General features: G+C 37.9%; 1 protein-coding gene across 5 annotated transcripts in view; it reads left to right on the forward strand.

Annotated features, from left to right (window-relative positions):
- Nucleotides 1–12,000, forward strand: part of xpot (exportin, tRNA (nuclear export receptor for tRNAs)) — a 24,990-nt gene continuing 12,990 nt past the window's right edge. For 4 of the 5 annotated variants that reach the window (XR_013799070.1, XR_013799071.1, XR_013799072.1 and 1 more), the window contains exons 1-11: nucleotides 1–138; nucleotides 1,749–1,899; nucleotides 2,909–2,991; nucleotides 4,719–4,775; nucleotides 5,689–5,758; nucleotides 6,600–6,818; nucleotides 7,790–7,974; nucleotides 8,510–8,678; nucleotides 9,563–9,796; nucleotides 10,729–10,767; nucleotides 10,846–10,908. Coding sequence is in view for 2 of the 5 variants with exons in the window: in XM_079623941.1 (XP_079480067.1) it covers nucleotides 1,810–1,899; nucleotides 2,909–2,991; nucleotides 4,719–4,775; nucleotides 5,689–5,758; nucleotides 6,600–6,818; nucleotides 7,790–7,974; nucleotides 8,510–8,678; nucleotides 9,563–9,796; nucleotides 10,729–10,767; nucleotides 10,846–10,908 (1,209 nt within the window). In the remaining 3 variants the exon portion in view is untranslated. The remainder of the gene's footprint in view (nucleotides 139–1,748; nucleotides 1,900–2,908; nucleotides 2,992–4,718; nucleotides 4,776–5,688; nucleotides 5,759–6,599; nucleotides 6,819–7,789; nucleotides 7,975–8,509; nucleotides 8,679–9,562; nucleotides 9,797–10,728; nucleotides 10,768–10,845; nucleotides 10,909–12,000) is intronic. The other variant, XM_079623940.1, reaches the window with a different exon arrangement.

The following is a 12,000-nucleotide window of genomic DNA, read 5'->3' on the forward strand; positions in this document are numbered from 1 at the left end:
GCGCGCGTCTACGTCGTGAAGTTCTTCCTGTTCTTGTCCCCCCCGTCACATCCGGTTGGCCCGACACGCCGCTGTTGAATAGCATGCGCACTGAGTCACTTGAGCAGGGCGGATGATGATGGAGCGGTAAAGTTCACGGTAAGGTGCAGTAACTTCAACCATATCCGTACGTTTACACGGTCGCGGGTATGTTTTATTCATGTGGATGAAAGTTACGCGCGAGTCTTTTGTCTGACAGCGCGCGCGGACGGTGGTGCTGCTGCGCGAGCCGTCTGTCATCTTCACATTCACAACAACTCTTATCCACCACCAATTAAGCCGATAACTCATTAAACTACGCGCGCGTGTGATTTAACACCACACATGTGAGTCGGTTTTGTTGTACAACGCAGATTTGTCGTTATTTCGACGTGTTTTCTCAGTCTTGTCACGCCACGTTCGCCGAGATTCGGCACGCGCGTGACACGATTGTCGGTTAGCAGCGCGAGCGCGCATAAACTAGGCTGTTGTTTTGATGATACAAGAATAATACTATTAACAAATATCAATATTTGAGGTAAATTCTAATTGTATGGTGAAAATAGAATAGTGCTTAGGGTTAGTGGATCATATGGCTTTGATTAAACTCATTATTGGGCCCGTGTTGCATCAGAAAAAGTAGTTACAGAGGTGCTGTCAGATAATAGAAGTTATATTCTAACAATACCTTAGAAATACCATGGTATATATATGTCGGAATACCTTGGTACCACGTCCTAAAATCATAACGCACACTTGTACAATTAGATTTCTTAAAATACACACATTGAAAGAGAGAATGAAAGAGAAAGTGCTGATTCAGCGAGTGTGTGTGTGTGTGTTTTTGGTCATTTATCTGTTGTTATTGCTCTGGTGATGTCATTTAAAGTTATTTAGTAAATATTAACGTTGAATTGCATAATCAGCCTAGCTTTCTATTAAAGATCATATATGTTCATTAAATGTTACCTAATTTTGTCGAATTTACATTCTTATGAATGTGTGACCTGAAATTGTCATGTTCATCTTTTATTATTCTTTTAAGTACCATGTAATTACTATGGTATAAGATCACGTTAAAATGTATACAGATTTAAACTCTGATTTAGTAAACCTCACGCATAGAATTTAGTTCAAAATCCACTTGACTAATCAAATTAATGAAGTATGTGCTTATTCGCTTTGTTCATTTGATTAATCATTAATTTTTCATCAAAAATCCACCGATGCAGTTAATGCAATGATTCATGTATTCTCAGCTCAAATGAGTAAGAGAAGTGAACTTCAGTTCAACATATTTAAGTGGACAAAACACAATGAAATTAAGTTGTGATAAAATGTACTGCAGTTGTGTGTTGCTTCAGCTCATTTTAATTAAGTAAACTACACAAGCTGCAAAACTATTTTTTTCCCCAGTTTTTACTGGTGGACTAATCAGTTTGTTTTTGATCAAAATCAGTGTCTCTCTGTGGTCTCAAACTATTCACTTGCTTGATTAACAGAATTGTTAACTTGCTCCCTGTGTAATGTACAAATTCTCTCTTCTTTTTTTTCTTTTTCTTTCTTTGATTGATTGAGTAAAAAGAGTGTTGTATTGTATATTTCAGCATTGTACCAGTCATTGGTCACCCTGCTCTCTGGTTATATCATCAACCACCGATCTGTTTGTATTGTGTGTCCTGTTAGATACTTCAGTCTGACTCACGTTTGTGTGTTTGTCTCTCACTCAGATGTGTGTGTCCTGTGCGGAGATTGGGAATAAACTGATCAAGGACAGCAGCTAACCCACATATGGCCTGCGAGTCGGCGTTACCTGCCATCATGGACGAGCAGGCCCTCATGGGACTGAACCCCAACGCTGATGCCGGTTACAGGCAGAGGGTGAGAACAAAACACTACAGCAAACGCACTTAAAGAGGACCTATTATGCCTTGATGTGTTCTCAGGCTCGACTAGAACAGGTTTTCCTGCTTGAATGTTGATTATTCTCCTCATATTCTCCATTGTTGCGGCTCCTCTCTTCCCAGTCTGTCAGTAACGCTCTGTTTACTTCCTGTCTCTATGAAGCCCCTCCTTCTGAAAAGCACACTGTGCTCTGATTGGTCGGCTGCAGCAGTGTGTTGTGATTGGTCGAGTGTGTTTGGGAAATGTCCCGCCCCTTACCATAACCGCCAGTTTAACACACTACTAACTAACTCATCCAGGCCCCGCCCCTTTATTCTGCGCATTAATTATTATAATGAGGAATATTGTGACGTGTTCGTTCCCGGGAAAAACTCGAGACTACAATGGAGGCGTTTCAGGAGTTCAGAAACAGTGACGCTCATATAGAGAAGAACTGGAGCTTTGCATGATCAACAGCAATATTACATTAGGAAAAAGCATAATTTACACACAGGCTATTTGGTGTGTGTCTGTTTACATGTAGTGCATAACCAACTTTTGGAATTTGCAAATGAGAGCAGTGCATCGAGTAAGAAAAACACTCATGTTTTCTGTATCAAATTTATAGGCAGGACAAGTAGTTTAAGGCTTGGTTTGTAGGGAGTTACAAACATGCGCACATATATTCAAACGTGCATAACTATAGAATTAATTCTTGATGCACACGTGAGCGCCATCAGCGTTTCTCACAGGTTTGCATTTAAAGTCTGTGTAGAGAGAACGCTGTCGTCTCTAATTTAATAACTAATGATCATTTCGACGGAAGTGAATCAATCAAAAGTAACTTTAGCTGGAAAATATCTTTATTCAAGAACCGCTATAAAGACAAAACAATCTGTCTCCTTAAATTATACGTTTATCTCTGTAAAGCTGCTTTGAAACAATCTACATTGTTAGAAAGCGCTGTATAAATGAAGATGACTTGACTTGTTTTCTGTGCTTTCAGGCGCTGGCATATTTTGAGCAGTTGAAAGAGTCTCGGGATGGATGGGAGGTGTGTGCCGAAGCCCTGGTTAAAGGGGTTTACAGGTGAGCAGAGCATGAGTCTAAGTCTGCTGTAGTATCGTGACCCTGGTCCACAATAACAGTCACATGGGTCAATTTTTTTAAATTGAGATGTATACATCACATGAAAGCTGAATAAATAATCTCTCCATTGATGTGTGGTTTGTTAGGATTGGACAATATTTGGTCGAGACTAGGGGTGTGCTAAAAAATCGATACAGCGATACATCGCGATTTTTAAATTCATGATACACAACATCGATTTCCAGCTCAAAAAATCGATGTTAAAAAAAATAATAAAAAAAATAAATTAAATCACGTTTTTAACGGGGTGTGACCTGGTGAACTACAACCTCCGTTCCTGCAACGTTAGATGTCGCAGTATGGCGCCTTTATGTTCTTGTCGTGGACAAGAAACATATCAGACTACACACGTTGCTTTCCGACCAGTCATCGCGTGCCGTCTCACACACACATTCACTCGCACACATACACACACTCGCTCGCGCTCACTCACACACACACACACACAAACAGCGCTCACACACTCTCACACACACGCACTCTCTAACGCTCACTCACTCACACAAACAGCGCGCGCGCACACACACACACTCTCGCGCTCACTCACACACACAAACGCACGCTCACTCAGTAGCGCACGCTCACTCAGTAGCGCACACACACTCTCTCACTCACTCACACAAACGCACATTCACTCACACACGCACTCTCTCGCGCTCACTCACTCACACAAACGCACATTCACTCACACACGCACTCTCTCGCGCTCACTCACTCACACAAACGCACATTCACTCACACACACAAACGCACGCTCACTCAGTAGCGCACACACACTCTCAATTTCGGTAGTGAAAGCTGCATATTTCACTTCATTGTTTACATGGACAGTACCTGAGTATCTGCACTTTATTTCCATGTTTTTTTTTTAATTCAAGCTCAGCCCCACATAACCTCAGTGAGTTAACTTACCGTAACTGTGCACTACACTTTAATTTAGTTTTAAATATCTAATGCACTTTATTTTAACGTTTTTAATGTGTCCATTGTTAAAAGTTCAAGTCTATTTTGTTATGGCAGCTAAAAAATTAATTGGAAAGGAAATTTTGTAATATATTGCTTTGACTCAATTCTTCTGCTGATTTATCAATGTGATCTGATGTAAGACTACTCAGATGGCACACACCGTAACTTGTATTTTATTTTGGTTTTACATTTTTAGTTAACTGTGTGGAATATCGCAATATTTATCGTATCGTGATGTATCGTGATGAAATCGTATCGTGATCCATGTATCGTGATGCGTATCGTATCGTGAAGTCCTTGCCAATACCCACCCCTAGTCGAGACACAACTATTGAAAATCTGGAATCTGAGGGAGCAAAAAAATGTAAACATTGAGAAAATCTCCTTTAAAGTTGTGCATTTATGTTCACGATTGTGCTGCATTCACTCACAGAAATACATGTTTTATATATTTACGGTAGGACATTTACTAAATATCTTCATGGAACATGATCTTAATATCCTCATGATTTTTGGCATAAAAGAAGAATTTATAATTTTGACCCATACAGTGTATTATTGGCTATTGCCACAGATATACCCGTGCGGCTCCAGACTGGGTTTGGGATCCAGGGTCACATGTATAATGTAGTAGAGGAACGTACTGATATTCTTCATTTAATAATATTGAATAATCTAATGTGAGTGTGTTCTTTTGTCAGTGACGATCATGTGAAGTTCTTCTGCTTTCAAGTCTTGGAGCACCAGATCAAATTCAGGTATCACTCAATCTTTTGCATGTATTTGCATTAATATTTGAAATATTTGCATTAAAGTCGCACTGAAACAGAAGTAGCGACAGATCTTCTCTATTGAGAAAAAATATAGGGTGGGGTTTTGCTTCTATGTCCTGATTGGATGTTGAGATGTGGGCGTGGCACTCGAGTGTATGCAGATGAGCTTGAGCTGGAAGAGGCGGAGTTTAAGCGGACTAAATGATTGGAGGATCCAGCATACGTCATCAGTCTGTGGTTTTCACTGGAAGAAAATGACATTTTGATTAAACATTCCCAGCTCAAACATTTAAAAAATGAATACATGGATAAATCGTTTTAACAATAAGATCTGCATCAGATTAGATGATCTTTATTAAATATAAAGAATATAAAAACTAAAATTGACGTCATCAACAGCACAGTATACAACAAATCAAGATTCATGTTGATTATAACATGCATTCAGAGAATATATTGGGTGAATTATCATTTATGCCGACTTTAGACTCATTACACATAAATATTGGTTGAAGAATTATGCATATTTGGGGGGAGATTGTGTCGTTCACTTACTAAACAAACAAACAATTAGACCTGGTAGTTTTGATTCTGCTATTTTTATTAATATTTTGAATTAGCTTATTTATATTTTTGTTTTCATGATAATTTTAATGGTTTAATATTTTAGTAATTTCATTTTTAATTTGTCATTTTATTGAGACATGGAATTATATATTCCATGAATATATAATTATTTTTTTATTTTTATTTTATATATATATATATACATTTTTTGTGTGAATTTATTTCCAGGTAATAATGTTATTGCTTCAGCTTATGATCTATTCTCCTGCACATATCATTAAAAAGTGCACGAAATATCAGTGTGTGGAGTTAAGCGCGGTGTGTTTTGCAGACACGGGTCGCTCTCCCCGGCTCAACAGCAGCTGATCCGAGAGACCCTGATGAAGTGGTTGCAGGCTCAGGTTAGTGCTGTTGATTGATATTCATGTGTGTGTGAATGTGTAATCATTGAAATGCCTGTAGAGCGCTTGCAACGCCATGGTCATGCGTTCGATTCCCAGGGAAAGTAAGAACGGATAAGAACGTAAATGTGTAGCTTGAAATGCAGTGCAAGTCGCTCTGGATAAAAGCGTTTGCCAAATGCATGAATGTAAATGTAATGCCTGGTTCAGATTACACGATTTTGGCAAGATGCGTTTGACGTAGGGTGTCGTGGGGATTCGTAAACAGCAATGGGCGTCGGGACGCAAGATTCAATCGCTTCATCTCGTATAGTGTGTGTGTCAAAGTGGGCGACAACCGACCCGCGTCTGCGATGCTTCACGACAAAGACTAGCATGTTTGATTTTTTCCCCCCGGTCCTCCTCAACGAGAGTGAGCGAGAGTGTGTGTGCGCTAGTGAGTGAGCCTGAGAGAGTGCGTGTGTGAGGGAATCGTGTGTGTGTGTGTGTGTGTGTGTGTGTGTGCGTGTGTGAGTGAGTGAGCGCGAGAGTGTGTGTTCGCTAGTGAGTGAGTGAGAGTGTGTGTGTGCGCGTTTGTGAGTGAGCACGAGAGAGTGTGTGTGTGAGAATGAGTGTGTGTGTGTGTGAGAATGAGTGTGTGAGAATGTGTGTGTGTGTGAGACGGCACGCAATGGCTGGGCGGAAAGCAACGTGTAGTCTGTTTCTATCCACGACAAGATTTTGCGAGTCAAAATGGTGTAATCTGACTCCGTGACTATCGTAACAGACAAACAAATCGTGTAATCTGAAGCAGGCATTAGTGAAATCTGATCCATCTCTGCGTGTTGGTGCTTTCGTCCAGTTGATGAACTTGCATCCAGAGAAGCCCTTCATCAGGAATAAGGCGGCGCAGGTTTTGGCCCTGACGTTTGTGATGGAGTATCTGACTTTCTGGCCCAAGTTCTTCTTTGACATCCTCGCTCTGGTGGGACTGAGTCCGAACGGCGTGGACATTTACCTGCGGATGCTGATGGCCATCGATGCCGAGGTGGTCGATCGGGACATCCTGCACAGCCCGGAGGTAAAACAGGCCCAAACATCTTGGAATTCTTAGGGCCTGATGAAATCAGTTTTATTTATTTTTTTCCCAAATAAAATTTTTTTCCATGATTTTTCTGGATTCAGTTCTTTTTTCTTTTTTTTGGGACTCCATTTTAATGGTTAAATAAAAAAAATTTAATCATGAAACAATTTAACAAAAATTTATTAAAAGTTTAACAAAAATGACATGTTTAGGGCCCTAAGAATTATTATTATTTTTTTTCAGTTTCCCATACTTCATTTTAATGGTTTAATTGCATTTAAATAATCAAAAAGCATGTCTAATTAGTTAAATTCATAAAAACAACAATTTTAATGTTTTGTTTTTAATTTTTTATTAAATGTTTTTTTCACATATGTTGTGTATTTTTTTGGTAATAAAATTAAGACATAAAACATTAATTACATTTTTACAAATTTTAATTTTACATTTAAATTTTTAATTGAATTGAATTATCTTTTAATCATAAAATAAAACTTTTTTTGTCAAACATGCTGCACAATGAGCTTTACTGTTAAAATTAAAACATGAAAGAAATTGATTATACCTTAAAAAATAAAGTTTTGATAATTTATTATTATTATTAGTGTTTAGTATAATTATCACATTGAGATGTATCTAAAGTCTACTGTACAACAGAATATATTTCTGTCAAGTTAAACCGGACTTTTATTTTGAAGGGTTGCTGTAAAGACCTTTGAGTTTCTGTGTGTTTTATGACGAACGATAGTTTTTCTCAATTGAAACTGTAAAATGCTGATAAAGTGACTGTCAGAGCGGCTCTGGAGATGAAGTTCATGCATTCATGTCCATATAGTGAGGCGGAAGAGGCTAAAAACAGCGAGTGTGTGTGTGTGTGTGGTAAATGAAACCATGCGTCTGCACAATTCATTCACACATTCATTCTTGTCATTGAAACATTTCTCTCTCTCCCCCTCCCTCTCTCCCAGGAGACTCGCAGAAATACTCTGATTAAAGACGGCATGCGCGAGCAGTGCATCCCGGCGCTGGTGGAGTCCTGGTTCCAGATCCTTCAGACGTACCAGCACACACACGGCGAGCTGACCTGCCAGTGTCTGGAGGTGGTGGGCGCGTACGTCTCCTGGATCGACCTCAACCTCATCGCCAACGACAGGTCACAGCAGCTCTGATGAGCCTCATACATATTGATGATATTTTGATGAAAAGGCAGATGTTTTATAGTATGGTGGCCGATATTTAAAATAAAGTGAGACGTGAAAGAAGTGCAGACTGGGCGGTATGTTATATTGAGGGTTGCTATGTTGTGACTGACCAATTGGTATTCTGGCATCCACGCTGTCAAAATAAAAGTCCCACTTTAGACACATTGGCCAAACAGAATAACTTATCTGCCGATGGTGACGTTAGAAACACCAGCGATTTTACACCGTGTTTTTGAGACTGTCTTTGGTTCACTGCAGTTTTAAGCAGAAAATACTCAGCAATGCTGTCCACTTATGAACTTACACATGGTTTGTGTTAAAGCATATATTAATAACACCACATAGACACATAAACAACATTAAAAACTGGATTTTTACCACAGGGCGACTTTAAAAACTAACAATCAGCTGTCCGTTGACCACTAATACACGTGTATCTCGCTCAAATCGTCTGTTTATATGAGGTGTGTGTGTGTGTGTGTGTAGGTTTGTGAATCTGTTGCTCAGCCACATGTCCATGGAGGAGCTGCGGGAGGAGGCGTGCGATTGTCTGTTTGAGATCATCAATAAGGGCATGGATCCTGTCGACAAAACCAAACTGGTGGAGTCTCTGTGTCGGGTGCTGCAGTCCGCAGGGTTCTTCAACGTCGAACAGGTGTGCAAAAACATCATCAATACAACCATGTTGTCATGAGCAACTGATTTAAGTCTCAAAAACATTCCATATCTTCAGTTGTAATGTTGCTTTCAGAGAGTAAACTGGAAACGGTGTTTCTCGGCAAAAACATTTACAATTCTTTTTATTAAATAATTGTTATTATTCTACATTACAATAATATTGTTATGGTAACCATTTACAATAAGCAATGAAAAATACTTCTAAAGCATTTATTAATCTTAGTTGATGTTGATTTCAGCATGTACAAATATATTATTAAATATAGAAATATATTATAGTTGCAACTGTTAATATTTAATGGATCTGAATTATGAACGGCTGTATTTTTATTAACCTACATGAATAATTATGATTAAATATTGTACCAAATGTATTGCTTATTGCTAGTTAATGCATTAATTAACTGTGAACTTAATGTAAAGTTTTACCAATATTACGATATATTTCATATTTTGTTTACATTAAAATAATTTTATATTGATACTGAATTTGTGGACGTTTTTTTTTTTACTTTAACTTTTTAAAAAAGTGCATTACAAATAAAATGTATTGTAATACTTTATTTTACAATACAAAAGTATTACAATACATTTTATTTGTAATGCACTTTTTATAGGACTATGAATCTACACCTTAATTTCTTCATTTTCAGATGTTAAACCATCAAGCTTTTATTTTATTTAGTGACAAGCTTCACTCTGAAACCAATCGTGCATATATATATATTTAAATAAATTGCAACATGCATGATTAGACAATCTCACTAATCGTGGTTATATATAAGGTTGCATATGATTCAAGAATTGCTGTAACCAATTCATCATCTTTGTTTTGTCATTGGTGTACGTCGTGTCCATCAGGAGGAGGATGTGGATTTTCTGGCCAAGTTCTCCCGGTTGGTGAACGGGATGGGTCAGTCTCTGGTGCTGAGCTGGACTAAACTCAGCAAGACGGATTTGAAGGTTTCTGCGGAAACGCTGCATGCCGTGGAGTCCAAGGTTCCCCTGATGCTACAGCTGCTAATTCATGAAGACGACGATATTTCAGCCAACATCGTGGGCTTCTGTTACGACTACCTGCATGTGCTCAAACAGGTACTGTACGCAGACATGATTATAAGACAATATGTGACACAAACCCAGTCTGGAGCCGCACTGTGACAACTATACATTGTATGGGTCAAAATTATAGATTTTTCTTTAATGCCAAAAATCATGAGGATATTAAGATCATGTTCCTTGAAGATATTTAGTAAATGTCCTACCGTAAATATATAAAACATGTATTTTTGTGAGTGAATGCAGCACAATCATGAAGATAAATGCACAACTTTAAAGGAGATTTTCTCAATGTTTAAATTTTTTTGTACCTCAGATTCCAGATTTTCAATAGTTGTCTCGACCAAACATTGTCCTATCCTAACAATCCACACATCAATGGAAATATTATTTATTTTTAAATTTATTTTTTGACCCTGGACCACAAAATATAAGATGATATACACTAGGGCTGGGTATCCATTCAGATGTTTCGATTTGCAAGCTTTCGATTCTCGATTCGACTCAATGAATATAGATTTAATACAAATCCTATATTTATAAAAAAGAAGAGTGAACATAAGTTTACAAATGGTTTATTAATAAAAAGAAATTAAGAGCCACAAACCCATATTAAACTCTTTTTATTTTAGGGGCACTCTATATTTGAAATGCATACAATGAATAGACAGGGTTTTGATGCAAGATGAAAAATGTATGCTGAAAAGTCAGATATGTTATGTTTATGATTAAACGCACACAAAATCTCCCAGCATTCACTGTAACATACAAGCCTATGAACAGTGGAGGAAAATTAATACTGGCTTCTGGGTAATGAATAAATAAATATAGGAAAATATCAATTTGTGGCCTTTAAGAAGCGATTTTGAATCGACCACATTTTGAAAAATGATGAATTGAACAATCAAGCACTATCTGTCCATGACACATGACCCTCATGTTGAACTGTGTGTGTTTGTGTTTTTCAGCTCCCAGCTCTCAATGAGCAGCAGAAGAGCAACGTGGAGGTACGGCAGCACCACAGGCTCATATGCACTAGTGTTGATTAGTGCTGTCGTTTATGATTGTTGTTGTTTTGCTCACAGGCGATCATGCTGGCTGTGATGAACAAACTCAAGTACGATGACGAGTATAACTTCGAGAATGAGGTCAGTGTGGAAAAGTTGCTTTGGCAATATACATGTACAGTGTTTGTCGTGACAACACGTGAGTGTTGCGTTCCCTAATTATGTATTTGATTCATGTTTTTTGCGATTTGATAATCACACTAAGCCATAGGGCTGTCAAATAAAAATTCTAATTTTGAATATGCGTTGAATATACATGCACATTTGAATGCACAACCATGTTTTTATCAGATTTTATACCCTTTTTCTCAGGTGCACTTACAGTTTTATGCACTATTGTAACCTAATTTTCCTTGCATGCACATTAACCCTTAAAGACCTCTACAGCCGCCGCCGGCTAAAAATAACTATTGTTCTTAAATGTTTAATAACTTCTGAACTGCTAATTCAGTCTGTATGCTTTAAAAACTCCAGTAAAGAGGAGATTCACTGCTTTTATGGTATCGGGTTAATCGCGTTTGGACATTCAGAGGCTCCGTAGTGAATGTGATTGCGTCATCAGGTTTTGATCAGCATTGATTCGTCATAGAAACCCATGTGTTTGTTTCTCTGAGCCAAACAGGAATGATTGTTGATGCTTACTCCCATCCTCATGCCCAGATTGGTTTATATATATATATACACACACGTCACTTTTGCTTCTGTGTTCTATTACAATGTTTTCTATTTATTTTACTTCCTGACCTTTTTTGGACACATCTGCATTGTCAGTAAATTGAAAAACACACCAGCTTTTCACTGAAAATCGCCCATAATAATGTTGTAATAAATGTCTATAACTTGCTTGGGGATCTACACATGTAGTCAAAATTTAATCTGGATATCTAGAATATCCAAGTAAAACTTTCTAAAGGAAAAAATCCAAACTTCAGGAGGATTTGTTTGAGTTGAGTAAAAAAAAAAATCACTAAAAATGTGCAACTGTTTTTCTTAAATCTTGTAAATTCATCCATTCTAAGACAAAATGAATGTAAAATTGGGAATGTAAATGAGCTAGATGGAAACTTCAGGTTCTCCTGTTTAAAGTGATATATGGCACTGATGCTGACGGCTATAATGGGTTAGAGAAACTAAGAAAAGAACAGGCGAGTGGTGCTCCAAAAAATGTTCTAG

This window comes from Phoxinus phoxinus, assembly GCF_949152265.1.
Source record: "Phoxinus phoxinus genome assembly, chromosome: 9".
In the NCBI taxonomy this organism is placed as follows: domain Eukaryota; kingdom Metazoa; phylum Chordata; class Actinopteri; order Cypriniformes; family Leuciscidae; genus Phoxinus; species Phoxinus phoxinus.